The following is a 19725-nucleotide window of genomic DNA, read 5'->3' on the forward strand; positions in this document are numbered from 1 at the left end:
CATGAACTGTCCTAGGGAACAACACACCGTTCTCCTGTGCAAGTCCCATCGAAAGGCATGGGATCAAGGTAAAAGCTGTCCAAGTTGGGCTTGGACAAGAGCATCCCTTTCCCTGGTGGATTCTGCCTAGAGTTTCCTAACAATAAAGGGAGGCCATTCTCCTTATGAGATCCAAAAGAAGGAGAGGTTGATTCTGGCCAGGCAGTCCTTATGTTAATTATACAGGGGTCAACACCAGTTATATCTGAGGAAGGTAAACTCAGCCTTGCTCAAAGATGAGTTTTTGTGCAAGCATTGTTCAAAGGGACAGAGTGGATTCTCTCTTCTTTTCATCCCCATTTCCTGCAGCTGTCTGTCTTTACTGCTTATGCTAATGAGGACTAGAAACCCTACATGTGATAATGCGAGCTTGGGAAAAAATCCATTGCGTTTATTCTATAGGGAGACAGAAAAACAACACAGCTTTTTGAAAGGAAATCTTTACTTTGTTTCAAAGGCGTCTTTAAATGAACAACAAAACATTTCCTTTGTCTGGAAGAGACAATTAATCTCTACGGAGACTTTTATTACAAAAAAAGAGAACCAGAGTTATGTTGCAAAAGGCTTTGATTCCCCAGCCCCCACATTCATTTGTACAGAGACAGTGTGCAGTATGTATAATTTGATATCATTTAATTTGGGAGAAAATTGTGTTTAAATTTTTTAAAAGGAATCAATACATAATCTGGGGATCCCCGTGGGACTGGTGGAGGAGAAAGAAATGGCAAGGAACAAAATAATGCTTTATTAGCTATGAAAAAAAAGACGGTTAAAAAAAAAGCACACCACCAGAGTCCTCATACTTTTGTTATTCTGAAATAATTATGTTTGAAACAAAGAATTAATTAACTGGGAGTAGAATGCATAACTTGTCTCATGTAAAAGAGCTCACGGTGATTTACTTGGCATTGGCACTCTGCATTTGCATTCTGCCCAGAAATTGCATTGTTTGTGGGATGCTTCATACATTATAATCTTAAAGTGTACGACTAAAAATGTAATGTGTGAATATGGAAAACATGTGTCTATAGTCGCAATTGCCAAAGAGACAGAATGGGATGTGGCTCCCTGTTGAATAGTAGGGTCTGTTGCTGTGAAATGACCCTGAGGGCTCCTTTCTCATTGGTGCTTTTAGAAAGTTGTTGTTAGGGACGCGGGTGGCGCTGTGGTCTAAACCACTGAGCCTCTTGAGCTTGCTGATCGGAAGGTTGGCTGTTCGAGTCTGCAGGACGGGGGTGAGCTCTTGTTGCTCTGTTCCAGCTCCTGCCAACTTAGCAGTTCGGAAGCATGCCAGTGCAAGTTTATAAATAGTCACTGCTGCGGCAGAAGCAGTTTAGTCATGATGGCCACGTGACCCAGAAAGTTGTCTGTGAACAAATGCCGGGTCCCTTGGCCTGAAGCGAGATGAGCATCGCACTCCATAGTTGCCTTTGACTGGACTTAATCATTCAGGGGTCCTTTACCTTTACCTTTGTTGATGTTATTTCATTTATGAATCCCTTCTCATCAAGCATCCCGAAACAACCTTGCAATATAATAATATATATGAAAACAGTTAAACCAATTGCACGCTGTATATAATTTTTTAAAAAACGGTTATAAATAAACAACCAGTTTAGAACAATGACAGCATACATAAAATCAATGTGGATCCAACATTGATAACAACTGGGATAAAGGTTTTAAGAGGCTTGATGCTTTGCTTCATAGGAGTCCCACTAGACAAGGCCGCAAAAGAGCCACCCCAGATTTTCCTAAATACTTGGGCTTTGATATTGTTTTAAATTCCTCCCCTTCACAAAAAGTTGCTCAGAAGCAACCTTTGCTTTCTGCATAATAGTAAATTCAGGTGACATGATTTGTTTCATCATTGCATATTTATAATTTGCTTATATAATAGAAATACAAAAGAGGAATAAAATGTGGAAAAAGAAAAACAGGAAGAGAAAACAGGAGGGTTGAGAAAACTGAAGGAAATGGAGGGAAGAAATCTGCATAAGAATAAACTGCTATATTAAGGAGAAAGACATTACAACTGATACAGGATTTTGGTCGGGTGGCAGGATTTAAATTAAATAAACAGAAAACTAAAGTGTTGGGAAAAAATTTGACAGATACAGAGTCGGAAAGGTTTCAGAGAGAAACAGAACTAACTATGGTTAAAAAAGTAAAATACCTAGGGGTAAACATAACAGCAAAAAAACCTGAGTCTATTTAAGGATAATTATGAAAAATGTTGGTCTGAAATTAAGAGAGACTTGGATAGTTGGACAAAATTGAAGCCGAATTGCTGCTATCAAGATGAATGTATTGCCAAAAATGTTGTTTTTGTTTCAAACATTACAGATCGTGGACAAAACGGAGTGCTTCCGGAAGTGGCAGAAAGACATATCCAGATTTGTCTGGCAGGGCAAAAAGCCCAGAATTAAGTTTAAGATATTAACAGATGCGAAAGAAAGAGGGGGCTTTGCCCTGCCAGACTTAAAGTTGTATTATGAAGCCGCAGCTTTTTGCTGGCTAAAAGACTGGCTACTTCTCGAAGACACTGACGTGTTGGACTTGGAAGGTTTTAACAATGCTTTTGGTTGGCATGCATACCTATGGTATGACAAAGTTAAGATCAATAAGGCCTTTAAGAACCATATTGTCAGGAAAGCAGTGTTTAATGTCTGGACAAAATACAAAGACTTACTGGAAAATAAAACTCCAAGGTGGCTCTCACCTCTGGAGGCTAAGGCCCTAAAAAGACCCAATATGGAGGCTAAATGGCCAAAATATTGGGAAATATTAGAAAAAGATGGAGACAATTGGAAATTGCAGAGTTTAGAGAAAATGAAGGATAAGGTGCGAGACTGGTTACATTATGCTCAGATTAAAGAAGTTTTTAAAAATGATAAAAAGTTAGGGTTCCAGGTGGAGAAATCGAAGTTAGAAACTGAATTGTTAGAACCAAAGACTAAGGTATTATCTAGAATGTATAACTTGCTGTTAAAATGGAATACACAAGACGAAATGGTCAAATCGGTTATGATAAAATGGGCACAGGACATTGGGCATAACATTATGTTTGAGGACTGGGAAAGGTTGTGGACCACTGGGCTGAACTTCACCGCATGTAATGCTCTGAAGGAAAATGTAATGAAAATGATATATAGATGGTACATGACCCCAGTTAAACTTGCCAAAATATACCATTCGTCTGATAATAAATGTTGGAAATGTAAAGAAAACGAAGGAACATTCTTTCACCTCTGGTGGACATGCCCTAAGGTGAAGGTCTTCTGGGAAATGATATATAATGAGCTGAAAAAGGTATTTAAGTATACCTTCACTAAGAAACCAGAGGCCTTCCTTCTGGGTATTGTCGGCCAGAAGGTGTTAAAGAAGGACCGAACATTCTTTATGTATGCAACAACGGCAGCAAGGATACTCATCGCAAAAAACTGGAAAACTCAAGATCTACCCACACTGGAAGAGTGGCAGATGCAACTGATGGACTATATGCAACTGGCCGAGATGACAGGCAGAATCCGTAACCTGGGAGAAGAGAAGATGGAGGAAGACTGGGAGAAATTCAAGAAGTATCTACAAAAACATTGTAATTTGGTTGAATGCTAAGAAGGATGCTAGATTATAAAAAACTGGCCACCACTAAATTAGATTTGAAATTTGATGATAAGTGAGACTAAAGAAAATATAAAATTTTTTGGAAGAAGTGCTAGATTATATTTGAATGAGTGGACATGAGATTGTAAACAAGTTGATAATTTGTTTGGAAAAAACTTTTAACGATGTAAATGGGAGCGGGAGACGTGAGGAAGTCCAAAGAAGTGATGAAATTATGTCTGTGATAGAAGTAAGACTGTTTATTATTTGTGCATTTATATTTAAAAACTTTAATAAATATTTATAAAAAAAAAATATATATTAAGGAGAAAGAGGTATATGGAGAAATATTATCTGGTTTTATTATCATTCCAAAGTTGGAAGGAAAAAGCCCCTCTCCCAATGGATTTGTCCTGTTGGTTATTATTTAAAGCTTTCTCTTTGTATGTTTGTTTTGTCATTAATGCTATCTCCCAGATTTTTCTCAGCCAATTTGTTATGACCACATGTTATAGTCATTTGGTGTTGTTGTTTTTAATCTGCTTACACACAATGCAATTGCAGAAAAGGCTGTTTTCCCGCCCCATGCTGTACATGTATGTGTGGGGTGGGGTGATACATTTCTTTGTTTGCGGGCTGTTGTGTGCAGTAATGTTTTTTATGTTTAATGTTTTATTATGTTATGTTGGAAGCCACCCAGAGTGGCTTGGCCAACCCAGTCAGATGCGTGGGGAGATAAGTAGTAAAATAATAGCAGTAATAACAGTAATAATAATAGAATAAGACGTCCCTATTTTCATCAGAGAAGTGTTTGAGGGCACGGACAGTAGATCATATGTGAGCTATTCTGAATTTTGCCTTCATCTTGCTCCCACTACAAATGGTCTCACCTTGCAATTCAGCTACATGAAATCCTTGTTCATATCAACATCGACACACACACACACATCTCACCAGTATGATGTCATGTAGCCATCTTCGGGCTTAAAACTGAGACAACGTCCACCACAGCCAAGCAACCACACCCTAGGCCAACCCCAACTTCTCTCACCACCAAAGGGAGACAAGCGAATAGCAAAGAGAACCTGCACAAACGACACTGACACAAAAACCTCACACATACATTAAGTAAAATAGAAACATCGCCACCCAACCCCACCCCCACCCACCATGGCCCCCTCCACTTCTTCCCCCCGCTTTCTTCCTAATGTAACACTAATGTCTCAACAAATGAAATTGACCTGTAGAAAATGTAACTTGAAAAAAGAGACATTGCACATACAGTCATACCTCATGTTACGTCTGCTTCATGTGACGTTCTTTCAGGTTACGTCCCGTGGCGACCCGGAAGTACCGGAAAGGGTTACTTCCAGGTTTTGCCGCTCGTGCATGCGCAGAAGTGCAAAAATGACATCACGTGCATGCGCAGAAGCGGCGAATCGCAACCCGCACACGCACAGAAGCGCCGCTGCGGGTTGCGCTCTTTTCATGTTGCGAACGGGCCTCCGGAACGGATCCCGTTTGCAACCAGAGGTACCACTGTACTTTTGTAAACCAAGAAATCTTTAATAATAAATACATTTTTTAAAAAAAAATCTGAGTGACAAAGTGCATACCTTACCAGCATTAGGTTCTTGGTCGAATCCCTAGCATTTCCAGATAGAATCATCTCAGGTAGCAGCACAGCTGGGGGAAGACCCCCGGCTGAGAAGCTGGGAAATTTCTGTCAGTCAGGCTAGATGAATGGTGGGCCATTGGCATGACTCAGCTTCCCATGCTCTCCTGCGGCGTGACTTGCTGTTGGAGCAACATCTGCTTCTGCTGCCTCCAAGAGAAGCTACCAGATTGGGCCTTCTATTCTCAGCACCTGACACGCTGCCTGTCAAACCCAGAGATGTACATTATGCTTTGCCAAGCAGCCTGGTGATCTTGCTGTGCATTTTCAGTTTTCAGATCTGCTCCAAGCAGAAGCCACTGAGCCTGAATTCCATTCCATCTCATTTTGCAAGCTGGGGGAGCTACACTTTATTCATTGACTGCGTCACCCAAGCGCTACTACATGGTGCCTTGGTGTGAAATTGACTAGAAGACACTGTGAGAAGGGAGAAGCAAGCAAACGTGTCCCCTGCTCTAAGCGTCCCTCCCTCCCCATTGAGCCTCCTTTGCGTTCCTCCAGGCCCGGCCGCTTCTTTGTTCTTATTCCTGCCAAAGGGTCAGGCAAATTGATGCTGATCATTACTGTAATCATGCCAGCACTATAAACAGAAGTGCTTTCCTCTTAATGGGGATTTAATTATAGAATTAAACAATTATTATATCATTTTCTTCGACTGATCCCATTAGCAACAAAGAGACAAAACAGTTCGATCTCATAGGCAGTAAGAAGTGCGCAAGCCTACGCATCTTGTTCAGGCAAGGCCATGAGATGACAAACAGAGGCACAGAAGTCTAGAGGCACAACTCTTCCTGCATACCGATCTAACACATGGGTGGGTAAACACACACATACAAACCCATGCTATGTGAGGCATTACTTACTCTTTGTAAGCAATGAATCCACTATTTTTTTTAATGTGCAAAAAATGAGTCAAACCTATTATTCCATTATGTCAGGCTTTTTTTCTTTTTCTTTTACTTATGAGCTCAGAATGGGTCACTTGCCTAGAAATAAATGCAATCACATAAAATAGTTTGAATGAAAACCTCCAGCACTACCTAGACCTTGACTATAATACCAGCACCGCAAAGGAAAGACTCACATTGCCTCCCCAAGAGGAGTGGACTCTGAATCACCTCCGTATAGGGTGGAATCTACTTTTATATCATCTTCACATATGGCTGAATCCAGTTCTGCCCTCGTGCACGGAGAACAGACTTCCGCTTATGCAACAGGACTTCTTCTTCCTCTCCTCCCATTGCATCCTTCCACTGCACCCCCTTAAAATATGCTGCAACAGGGTAGGGAGACCCTCTAGAGTAGGGTACTGGAAGGGGTGCAGGCCAGGCTGCAGGCCAGAGAAGAGGAAGCAAAAATCCCCTTGCATGAACAGAAGTTGGCTCATGTAATCTTAGAATTACAGCTTCTGTTATATTGTAGAGATTTCAAATGTGAAAAAGAATAGTTTTCTCAAATGTGGAGTGCCACTTCATATGCTCATTTATTTATCATTGATTTTAAATATTATTTCACCTCCTAGAGGGCAATGGCTTTCAGCAATAAAGACAATAACAGTAAGAAAAAGAAAATATAAATCAAAACTAAGACACCTGGAGAAAACTAACTACTTAAGGCCAGCATGAGAGAGATCAACTGAGAGAGGCGGTGCGTGCAGCACTGCTAGAGAAAAGAAGGTAGAAAATAGATGGGCATTTAAATTATTACATATTATTACTGTGTATGCTCGTGTGCAGCTGCAGTATCCTTGCACATAAGGTAGCCATGGTATAATGGACACAGTGAAAGACATACATGCCTGATCAGTGTATGCAACTACTTGCATGGAGGCTTAATGCTAGCTATTTCTCTTGTTTATATGATGTGTGAAGACAAAATGCCTCTGAATGTACCCTCACCAGCTATTAGCAGAAAAATAAATGCTGAACAATGTTTCTGAGCCCCATTCAAGATACCTTTAAGGGCATTGCCCTTAAAAAGTCCTGAACATTTTTTAGGTCTTGGCTATCTCAGAGGCGTGGAATAAACAGATTCATATAACCAATATAGGTAGAGGTAAAGGGACCCCTGACCATTAGGTCCAGTCGTGGCCGACTCTGGGGTTGCGGCGCTCATCTCGCTTTATTGGCTGAGGGAGCCGGCATTAGGTCATGTGGCCAGCATGACTAAGCTGCTTCTGGTGAACCAGAGCAGCGCACGGAAATGCCGTTTACCTTCCTGCTGGAGCGGTACCTATTTATCTACTTGCACTTTGAAGTGCTTTCGAACCCGTGTCCCTATAACCAATATACTTAAGTCTAATTAATGCATGAAAGGGTTAATACCACAGAGTAAGCTGCCCTGCTAGGCTTAGATCACCTTGGGAGGGTCTAGGTAATCAAGGTTTTGTTCCGTCACTCTACCCAAGAAGCTCAGAATGTGACGAGGTTTTGAGTTGGTTGCTGCAGCTCAGACCACATGGCTCTTACAAGCCATTTGTGTGTTCTTATACCAGAACTTTCACCACTGTAACTAAGCTGAGTTGCAGCTTCTGTGCTATCTGTGTTTTCTGACTGATGTATGGAAAAACACATGAACCTGACCTTTGGAGAGTTTGTAAGTAAACTCTTTTTAACTTACCGAACGTTTAGTCTTTTTCTATGCTAGGGGAAGAGGGGGAGTTTAGAAGGAACTCACAAGGACATATTCTAAAGGTCTTACAGCCTATATTTCCACACTTCACTTTGCTGCATGTGTTGCGATTTTAAATCTCTGCTGGGGTTCTCTCACCAAAGAGTACTTGCCCCAAACTTGGATCCAGGAATTCTCCTTTCATACTGTAGCTATTTTTTCCTTGCAACAAGACATACTTCTACTCATGTGAAAAGTCCTTAAGTTTATGATCAGCTATGCTTCAGGTGACATTTTATATGAAAGATGTTTTTTGTCAAGTTCTTTTCTTTTCTTTTCTTTTTGAACCAGGACCCTCCCTCTATCTCCTAAACTTCCCTGGCATATTTGTTCATCTACTCGAATCTTAGCCATAGAACTGGAAGAGAATAGGGATTGTTTGGCTTGCTAATTGATATTTTTATTGATTTAAAATTGTATGTATAGCCATATGATAAGCCACTCTGTTAAGGTTTTTCCCCTTTGAAAAGTGGGTCATAAGTACCTAAATCAATACAGCCAGACTGGTTTGCAACAGGGCTATCTCTCTCATTGCTCTGGAGCTTTTCTGCAGGTTGTTTGTTCGTTTGTTTATATTTTATTTCTGTACTGCCCTATACCCATAATGACACTGTGGTCTGGTGAAAATAATTCTTTTCTGCAGTGCTTTGGGGGAATTAGCCCTTTTGAGCTGCCCTAGGGCATGGCTTTGTATAGCTTTTGGTATTTTTATAATTTTATTCCGGCTTATAGGGGGAGATAATGATGGTGCCTTGTTGTTGTATTTCCACCATACTGAAAGCTTCAGCTGCAATGCAACTTACATGTTTTGTAAATAAATAAAACTATTGCGATGAGGACCCCTGTTATGAGATCACTTTCTGCTGAAAACTTCCTTACCTTAGGGAGTTGGTGAAAAAGCAGGTAATCTGAAGCCCCAGCGGTTCCCAAAGTACCTGAAACCACAGCGCTCAAGAAAAACTGACACTTTTCCAGGGATGGGTGGATATGTCAATTCAGGTTTCTCTCAGTTTCAAATTTTTAAATTAAGTTCTCCACATTTCCACATCGGTTTGCATTCCCCCCCCCCCAAAAAAGGTTCCCGTGAAAATTCAACATTTCCCCGTGAATATCTCTCAATATGCACATTTTTTAAAGGCAACTTTGCTTTATATATTTTCCAAAGCATATTTGTATTTCCCCTAATATAGAGTGGTACCTTGGGTTAAGAACTTAATTCATTCCAGAGGTCTGTTCTTAACCTGAAACTGTTCTTAACCTGAGGTACCACTTTAGCTAATGGGGCCTCCTGCTGCCACCGCACCGCCGGAGCACGATTTTATCCTGAAGCAAAGTTCTTAACCAGAGGTACTATTTCTGGGTTAGCGGAGTCTGTAACCTGAAGCGTCTGTAACCCGAGGTACCACTGTAATACATTTAAGTTATTTTCTCAAATATATGCATTTTAATGCACACTTTATGCAAATTTGGTAGGATAGCTGTGCTTCAATTTGCATATTGCAAACTGGGTAGACTCACCTTTAAATGTGTGCTGCATCCAATCTCTCTGTTTCTCATCCCTGCATCTTTCCCAAAGAAAAGAATTAATCCACTGCTCATTGCGCATGTAGTTTAGTAAATAAAAAAGCTCAAGAGCCCCGCAACACCTTTGCGCCCTCAATCCATCCAGGAAAGAACAAAACAATTGCAACAGGCACCAAGCTTCAGCAACTGCTAGCTGCAGGGCCACTTCTCCCTTTGAAACCTGCAGGGCCACCGGGCACAATGGCACTTTGCCAAATAACAATCTCAGTTCTGAAGCTTTTGCAAAAAGTTTCGTTGTGAAGATTGACCTCAGCGAGCAAAGAGGAAAGGGCAGAGAGAGAGATGAAAGGAAAAACGAGAAAAACAAATCCTTCCTGGTATACAGTGATAGAGCAGTTGCCATTTCAAGCTAGAATTGGCACCACCTCCCATGTAATCAGTTTTAGGCCCACCGCTTGGTCCCCCACGCAGAGTGAAATCTGAGAAGGTCCAAGGAAACATCATTTTCAATAGTCAGGCTTCCCACCCACCCCAGCCTCTCATTTCTCCAGCGGCAGGATCAGTCAATGCTGTGAAAGGCAAACTGGCAGCAGGTGGGAGGGAGCCAATCTGTCCATGATGCCTTGGTGAGGCATTAGGAAAGTGAAAGATGCCATGTGACAAGGCCTGATAAGCTTGTCAGTCTTGGTTCAGAACCAAGCAGTGTAAGGAAATCTGTGGATGCAACACCATGGAGGGCAGCCAAGAGGCTGGCAAAGAATTCTTCTCTCTTTTGCCTCCTCCTCCTCTTTCCCTACAACTACTTGCTCTTCATTTTCCCTCTTTCCTGAGTTCTTCAGTGGACTCTTTGCTTCCCACATTACCTTTCTGGCTCTCTTCCTGGAATGATTCCCCAAAACACGTCTTGGGGAAACATAGAAAGGCTTTAGACCTGTATCTTGTGTTTGTTTAACAGACAGCAAAATAGGTCGGGCCTGTCTGGGAATAGGTCTTGATAGGGAATAGGTATTGATAGGTCGGGCCTGTCTGGGAAACAATGCTTTTGATGGCTCAGCCAACACTGAAGATTTAGAACAGGTTGCACTCTCAACCCAAAAAGCACTTTATCAGGATGAGAGCTTATGCGGTGCCCCAAAATGTGTGTGTTTTTGCGTGCCACACAAGATCATGGCATGAGAGCACAGTGTAAGATCACTACATCCAAAATGGCCACTATGATCTCATATGAAAATATTGGATGACCAATTTTTCTGGGGTACTTGGGAGGTATGGAACATGACTTGCCTTATGTCAAGTCAGACCATTGGTCCATGCAGCTCAGTACTGTCTACACTGACTGGCCATGGCTCTCCAGGGTTTCTGAGAGAGGCCATTGCCAGCCTCACCTGGGAATGCCGGGGATCGAATCCAAAAGCTTCTGTATGCAAAGCAGGTCTTCTACCACTGAGCTATGGTCCTTCCTCATGCTGAAGGTTTAAAAATAGATATACCCCCAGAACCGCAGGAACAATTTCCCATCTTTTTATGCTAATATCTGAAGTGAAATTCATGGTTTGAATTTGTACGAAATTGACATTTTTCAGTGGAAAAACAATTATAGCATGGCTGGCTTTTTGACGTCTGCTTGGCAAGGAATCTGGCCTTCCAAGTCCAGCCTTGTTCAATTTGACCTCTTCCCTACACACCCACCCACACCCAGAGAGAGAGAGAGAGAGAGAGAGAGAGAGAGAGAGAGAGAGAGAGAGAGAGAGAGAGAGTTTAAGAAATGTCTCTTCCAGAACACAAACAACCTTTCCTTTGCTATTATCACAAATCAGGCAAATAGACACACAAGTAGATGGTTACTTACATGGTAGGTTGGACCATGTTATTTTTACACAGTGCAATTTTACTTTCCAGTAGTTGGAAACTGCAATTGTGGAAACATTAACACTGATTTGGTTCAAGCTGGGAATTGTTCTACTATGCTTGTAACATATAAATTGACATTTTTAATTGCAGGCTATCAACTAGTGCTTTGAGAAGAGGGTGACAACAGTTATTTAAACTTCCCAGCACACACCTGGCGTGTCCTTGTTAAACAGGTGCTTCAGAGCTTTTTAGCTTTAGCCTGAGGGTAAATGTCTTGTGTTTGCATTTAAAAATAAATAAATAAATAAATAAATAAATAAATAAATAAATAAATATCATGGCATTTGAAGTTTAGTACAGGGATATGAAGGGCAGATTTGGGGGTTTTCAACCGCTATAGGTCTGACACGATTATGAATAATCAATTTCCCTAAATTTGCATATCTTCCTTATTTAATTTTTTGTGAGGCGAAAATGTCCATAATGCCATTTTGATGGCATAGTCTCAAGGCTCAGTCTGAGGCAGGACTCAGCCATGGAGCCTTACTTTCAGTGCTATGGTACAACTCGGGAATATGGGAAGCAGTCACGGTTGACTTAGTCCACACCACACATATATACGGGATGAGGAAGCACAGCATCTCCCTAGATTATAGACTGTGGATTTTAAGTATGTTCTTCAGCCCCATTTTGGCTTTTGGTTGTTTCTTTTAAGGGCAATTACTTGGAAACTTTCAAGTAATTATGTAACTAGAAAGTCCACCATTTGACTGGGACTCAATAATTTCTGGGCTTTATATATTATGAAAGAGATGTCATAAACAACACAAAGATCAAGTGCCCACTTGAAAAGGACACCACAAAATGAATTAAAATACATCAAACTCTGCACAGCCATTTTTTGAGCACCTCTCTTAGACCCATAATTATTCTCATATACAGCATGTGTTATCCTAAGTCTTTGATGGTATTAAACAACTAAATGGTCATAAGTCTTTTATAGTAATAAACAACTAAATGGCCCTAAGTCTTTGATGGTATTAGACAACTCAATGGCCCTGAGTCTTTGATGGTATTAAACAACGGCCATAGGCATTCTCAGATCAATTTCACAAGTGGGTTCCTAATGGCCCTTTTCATACACAGCCATATACACAGAGAGAACTAGATGTGGCCTGTACAATTTATCACAATCCTTGCCTTGCTAGGGAGCCAAGAGGGTATTTAGCATAATTGTTTATCCAGTTGAATTAGGGAAGCCTACATCATGCTTTGAGGATCATTTCACTAAACAATGCCTATTTTTCAAAGGCACTTTCTACCAGCTCTTATCCACAACTTCTGAACATGTTATTATCTGTTTAAAAATAATTGTTGGGGTGACAGCATTGTAAAACTAACTGGAGCAGAATTGGCTTTTGAATATCTGAGAGTCTGATTGACTAATAATTAAAGCAACAATGAAAACATACAGAAACATTCCATGCTATTTACAACTCATGCAGTGAGCTCAAAGGCTGAAACCAACCTCCCTGAACAACAGGAAAGGAAATATTTGAAATGCTTCTTTGGTCCTCGTACATCTTGGGATTGGAACTTTATTTGTTCAATTCTTCCACACAGAATCCAGGAACCTGTTCTGGCCCCCTGTGAGTTTCTGCTCTAAATGTTTAATCAACTGCAATTATGATAAACACATTTGTACCACAAGACAAAACGTGATAATAAGTTTAAAGTGCTATAAGCAGGCTAATAGCAGTGACTGATCTCGGGCAGCTTTATAACTCCTGTCGAAAACCATTGGACTTAAGGCACAAGACTTTATGATGCCTTGTAGCTATAGCATGACTTCAATATCAGATACACACAGTGTGTATCTGAAGAAGTGTGCATGCACACGAAAGCTCATACCAAGAACTGACTTAGTTGGTCTTTAAGGTGCTACTGGAAGGAATTTGTTTTGTTTTCAATATCACTGTTACATGGCCAACTATTAGGGCTCATGCACTTTTAACTTTTGCCCCATGCTTACTAGTGCCCCATGCTTACTAGGCACAGATCCAGGCCCTTCAACTGTGTCTCTATTTTCCAGGGACAGTCCCAGATTTACAGAAGCCGTCCCAGTTTCAAATTTGATTAGAAGCAGTAGACTGTGGGTTTTCCCAGGGAAAGCGGCAGGACAAAAGAGAAACCTTTCAGACCTGTGCCTAGAAATCATGGGGTGAGCTCTCAGGGTTGCCAAGTGTCTTTTGTTCCATCAGGGTTTGCAAGAACAGGCTAAAGTTGACACTCTCTTCATGATGGGGATGGGAGAGAATGTTGGTTCGTTTCATATTTTAATTTAATTTCAATTTGTTTTAATTTGGTTTGGTCCACTACCTAATTTAAGGGATGTGGGTGGCGCTGTGGGTTAAACCACAGAGCCTAGGACTTGCCAATCAGAAGGTCGGTGGTTCGAATCCCCGCGATGGGGTGAGCTCCCATTGCTCGGTCCCAGCTCCTGCCAACCTAGCAATTCGAAAGCACATCAAAGTGCAAGTAGATAAATAGGTACCGCTCTGGCGGGAAGGCAAACAGCGTTTCCGCACACTGCTCTGGTTCACCAGAAGCGGCTTAGTCATGCTGGCCACATGACCTGGAAGCTGTACGCTGGCTCCCTTGGCCAATTAAGTGAGATGAGCGCCGCAACCCCAGAGTCGGCCACGACTGGACCTAATGGTCAGGGGTCCCTTTACTACCTAATTTGCACTTCCTGACACAATACGCAGACCAAAATACTGTACAACTATCCTTTGAAATCCACACCCTTACTTCTGGGTATGTCATCATTATAACTTCAGTTTATCCCTTGCTGTTTCTGCCTAGGAATTTGTCCCCCCCATCCCCCATTTTAAACATGCTGTGTTCTGAGCCTCAATTTTTGCACTATGCTTGGGAAGAAAAGGGAAGAGAAACGTGAGGAGAGAAGTGGAGGGAAGCAGCTATGTTTTTTGAGTGTCAAATCCTGGCTAGTGTTTCCTTCTTGTCAGTCTGCCCTCATCCCAGACACTTGGTCACAAGGGGAGACTGATGGACCGAGGGAGCAGGACGTGGTGTGAATTTAACCAGCTTTAAAAAAAAACCCCAAAGAAAACAAACAACCTTTATTTCCTCCAGCAACAGAATCATGCAAAGCATCAGGCAAGGCATATATGGTGTTGACAAGCAAGAGAAATTTGGTTCAGAATGGCTAGGAGTTCAAACCCCAAGAGGTGCTATGAGGCACTCATGCCAGATAAAATTGGCACATTTGACACAGCTCATAGTGCAAAGAACAAAAAAAAGAGATGGTTTGACCAAAAGGCAGCCAGACTTCTCCCTGTAGGAATTCTAGGTTTTACACATGCACACATGCCCCTACCTGGCTTTAGATGTTTTGACAGTGGGCATTGTAGGCGGAAAGTCAAAATGACAACCTCTTTCACAGCTCCCTTTTTCATGCACACTTTCCAAGCAGACACTCATAAAGAGTATGGAATAATTCAAGAGGAGTGGGGTGATTCTTTCTTTCTTTCTTTCTTTCTTTCTTTCTTTCTTTCTTTCTTTCTTTCTTTCTTTCTCACTATGCCCCTCCTTGTCTCCAGCACAGTGTATTTGCTACCTGCAAATTTTGCAGAGAAAACACTACCCACTGGACAGCGTTGCCCTAGGAAGGCACCTACAGCTGCTAAATGTTAAATCTGGCCCTGCACACATGTACACGCCCTGCCTCTCTATCTCCTGGTTGCCATGGTGACAAGGAATCCTGGGGAGTTCTATGCCAGAAGTTTCTTCATGTTAAATGGGGAGGGGGAGACGCAGGGAAGAAATCTGCAGTCTTAAAATACAGAACAGTACAAAGCTGCGCTACTCATTCTGTGGATTTCTGGAATAATGGACATTCTGGAACAAAGGTGTACTCTGCAGGGTTGCAGACTTTAAAAAGCAAAACATGACATACGGCAAGGGGCTAGAGATGTCACCTGGCCTATTCCCTCCCCCCCCCCCGGCTCTTTGTTTTATATCTTCATCAGTGGTAAAAGGGAATTTTTTTTAGTTGCCTGCATAGATTCCAGTCGTCCAAGAAACAGTTGTCCAGCCTATGTTTAGTCATCCCAAAATAAAACATTTTCCCTTCTTGTTTTTAAAAAACGAACATTGCGTATTATGTCGAGTTGTGCTATTTAATTCTTACAAGATGTCATAAAATGCTAACCACTTAGCGACTTTGAACACAATACCAGAGAAACTGGTCATGGTTTGCAGGTCATTGGCCTGCAGTCTTGTTTTCTGAAGCACTTACTATTTGGGCCATGTTGGAGCCCCTGTGCTCCTCAATACCAGCTGCTGGAAGTCACAGGAGAGGAGGGGAGGGCTGCTCTTGCACCCAGGGTCATCTTAGAGGCCTCCCAGGGCCATTTGGTTGCCAACTGTGGGGACAGGATGCTGGACTAGAAGGGGCACTGGCCTAATCCAGCAGGGTTTTTCTGATATTCTTATGGGGAGTAAAAGATTTCCTTAGAGGAATGAAATAGGAGGATATAATGTTTAAAAAATGGGACGGGGAATATTATTCTGTCAGCAGCAGAGAGAAAGGAGAGGCAAAGATGGAAAGAATTTGGGGTACTGGCCATACATTTTCAACCATTCTGAGGTAGCAGGAAATGAGGACCCTGTGGCTCAACCTCTCCCCCCGCCCCATCCCTTCAATGTTTCTATCATCCCTTCTTCCAACTTCCAAACAAAGCAGGGTTACCTTGCCACATTTTGAAGCAAGTGAAGGAATTCACCTTAATCCATTAAAAAGAGAATAGTCCCCAAAATATAATTAAATCTAGAATTGAAGTTTTCCTTTGCAATTCTGTGCAGATGCCAGGGGTCACCAACATGCCGCCCAGCTGGCCTGCTAATAACTACCATGACAGTGCCTGCAGACGGTCTCAGTAAATATCTCCTTAAAAATCCACAATATTTGAGAGACAGTTTGCTCTTGCTGCTGCTCAGCTCCTGTTTGCAGAAGCTCTGCCTCTTCTGCACTGAACACATCCCCTTAAACATGTCCACAATCTGCTGTAGGACAGAATGGAGAAGAGGTGCTGAGAGCATCTCTCTGTGTGAAAGTGCTTTGGTGGCTAATGTAGGTGCCTTTCCCCCCCACTGATAATAGGTCACTCTGGCAGCCCCCAACAGAATATTAAAAACACGATAAAACATCAAACATTAAAAACTTCCCTAAACAGGGCTGCCTTCAGATGTCTTCTAAATGCCGGGTAGTTGTTGTTCTCTTTGACATCTGGTGGGAGGGCGTTCCACAGGGAGGGCGCCACTACCGAGAAGGCCCTCTGCCTGGTTCCCTGTAACTTGGCTTCTCACAGTGAGGGAACCACCAGAAGGCCCTCGACGCGGGATCTCAGTGTCCAGGTAGAACGATGAGGGCGGAGACACTCCTTCAGGTATACTGGGCCAAGGCCATTTAGGACTTTAAAGGTCAACACCAACACTTTGAATTGCCTGCACCATTTTGTGGTCCTCTCCTTCTGCCCAAGAGGTTGGCAACCTAAGGCCCATGGGCCAGGTCCGGCCAATGAGCTTCCTGGAACCGGCCCACGGCCATTCTGTGGATCGGCGTGGGGATTCCGTGCTTTTTTCCCGTGGCGCCATTTTTTTCTCACTGCAGGGACCGAGTTTTGGGTCGGAAGAGCGCCAGAAATAGCGTGTGTGCATGCACACGGGCGCTCCTCTGTCCTGGAAGAGCACCGGAAGTAGCTTGAGCTCATGCACAGGCGCAAGTGTGCACGCTCTGGCCCACTGAGAGGTCTGTCAGGAAGTGGACTGGCCCGGCCTCAAAAAATGTTGCTGAACCCTGTTCTGCCCTTTTAGATGTGGCAGGCATGCCCCTACAGCAGCCATTTTGGGGCTGAAATGTTGGTGAGCCCTGTTCTAGTCTGTCTGTCCACTGTGTTCCATCCCGGTATTCTATTCTAAAGCAAGGAATACTTCTTTGAAATAAGCATTAATTCTTCAAAATAAGGGATGCTGATAACAAATTATATTAAACCAAGGGATACTAGTATACATGTGGGTGTTTTTCAAAATGTGGTGTGTGTATATATCATATAAAAAAATATGAACAGTCTGTATAGAAGTGGGGGTTTTGTTTGTCTTTTATTGTAACTAATATAGTTTATAGTGCTTCCCTGGTTAGCCTTGTAACTCTTGAGAAATTGTAATGAATGAATAAATGAATGAATGGACATAAGGTATCTATTTTTTACTAGTAATCAGCCTGTGTAAACAATGAAATGAGTACAGTTTTCATGGCTTGGAATCCTAGATGTGCCTGAGGAACATATTTCCTGAGGCTTGCCTGAGCTCAGCAGAAAAGCTGGTGCCTGCCTATCCTAAGCAAATACCATTTTCTTAGTAGGGAGCTACCTTGAATATGTGCTGTGAAGTGACTAGTTAAGGGATTCCCCTGTAAAAGTGATGATATATATAGTACCCAGTAGTGGCACATTTGTGGCACCATAAAACTAAAGATCCAAAACTTAAAGGATATCTCCACTGGGCCTTTCATGCTGTAACTAATTATCTCCCCTCTTTTTCCTCTCTCTTTCTCTGTCTCCCACAGGTTGTTGTGTCTTTCTTTCTCCAAAGGGGCTGATAAAAAGCACAACTCCCAGCAGCAATTGCTTCTGTTTGGCTATATTTGGACATCACAATATAACTGTTTATTCACCTAAGGCTGGAGTTTCCTTGCGGCAGGATGGCCATTGGACACTGCTGTTGAATTGAAGGTGTTTCAGAGACACAACTGCCCACAACAAATGGTAGGCTATCTGACACCTTTGCTCTGACCAGGGAGGTCTCCTTGTGGCTTGGAAAGGTGCTTGCTGCCCTCTTGAGGCAGTGCAATGGCATCCTCTGCCACCCTATGGATTCTGCTGGTCTATCCTGTTGCGTGCCACACCAGCATTCATGGCCAGAGCCCCGGATACAACGTGGCAGCCAAGAAGGAGATCAGCTTGGAAGGTGACTTGGTTATTGGGGGCCTGTTCCCAGTCCACGAGAAAGGAAATCCTACAGAGGAGTGTGGCAAGATCAATGAACATCGTGGCATCCAGCGCCTTGAAGCTATGCTCTTTGCCCTAGATGAGATCAACAAGAACCAGCAGCTACTGCCGGGCATCACCCTGGGAGCTCACATCCTAGACACCTGTTCCAAGGACACCTATGCCCTAGAACAATCCCTGGATTTTGTGCGTGCCTCCCTCACCAGAGTGGACGGCTCTGAGCATATCTGCCCTGATGGGTCCTACGCCATTCATGATGATGTACCTACAGCTATCACAGGGGTTATCGGGGGCTCCTACAGTGACGTCTCCATTCAGGTACCATTTGCAAACCAGGAGGGAGCTGGTGGGAATGTGGAGTGTGGTGCTTAGAACTGGGGTGTTGTGTCTGGGGCCTTGTATTAGGGGTAAAAAGAATGAGTGTGAATGAAAGAAGCCAGGTCTAGGCATTTGCTCATTGGATAAGAGGGCTTGGAAAATTGATGGTTACTTGAGGAGTCTATGGGTGCAGCTATAGAATACAACTGTGAAACTAGGAATCAAGTCATTAAGTAGCTTCCTTTCAGTGAATTAAGGTAGCATAGTGGTTTCCACTTGCTTGGCCATGAGTTTAGTAAGTGGCCCTAAGGCAAGCCAATATTGTTCTGCCAGTTCCATGCCAAACCTTGGCAACTATTATTCTTGGGCAGCTGCTGAGGCCCCAGTAGGGCTTCTCTTGGTGCTTGCTTTCGGCCTGCCACACCGAGTAGCTGGGTCTGGGAAGCCGCTGCTTAAATATTTCTGCAGTGCCCTGGAATTCTGGGGCATTGTGGGAAATTTTTAAGGGCAGCTTTCCTGGGTCGGAGGAGAAGAAGAGTTTGGATTTGCTATCCCACTTTATCACTACCCTAAGGAGTCTCAAAGCGGCCAACATTCTCCTTTCCCTTCCTTCCCAACAACAAACACTCTGTGAGGTGAGTGGGGCTGAGAGACTTCAGAGAAGTGTGACTGGCCCAAGGTCACCCAGCAGCTGCATGTGGAGGAGCGGAGACGCGAACCCGGTTCCCCAGATTACAAGACTACTGCTCTTAACCACTACACCACACTGGCTCTCTGTAGAAGGAGGCAGTTACAGATAGGTAGCCGTGTTGGTCTGCCATAGTCAAAACAAAATAAAAAAATTCCTTCCAGTAGCACCTTAAAGACCAACTAAGTTAGTTCTTGGTATGAGCTTTCGTGTGCATGCACACTTCGTCAGATACACTGAAACAGAAGTCACCAGACCCTCCC

At 42.8% G+C, this 19725-nt stretch overlaps 1 protein-coding gene across 1 annotated transcript in view; it reads left to right on the top strand.

Moving 5' to 3' along the window:
* Nucleotides 1-19725, top strand: part of GRM2 (glutamate metabotropic receptor 2) — an 87702-nt gene that overhangs the window by 28240 nt on the left and 39737 nt on the right. The window contains exon 2 of the mRNA XM_081850473.1: nt 18015-18774. Coding sequence (XP_081706599.1) covers nt 18298-18774 — 477 coding nt within the window. The 5' untranslated portion in view covers nt 18015-18297. The remainder of the gene's footprint in view (nt 1-18014; nt 18775-19725) is intronic.

This window comes from Podarcis erhardii (genome assembly GCF_964252035.2).
Source record: "Podarcis erhardii genome assembly, chromosome: 2".
Taxonomy (NCBI): Eukaryota; Metazoa; Chordata; class Lepidosauria; order Squamata; family Lacertidae; genus Podarcis; species Podarcis erhardii.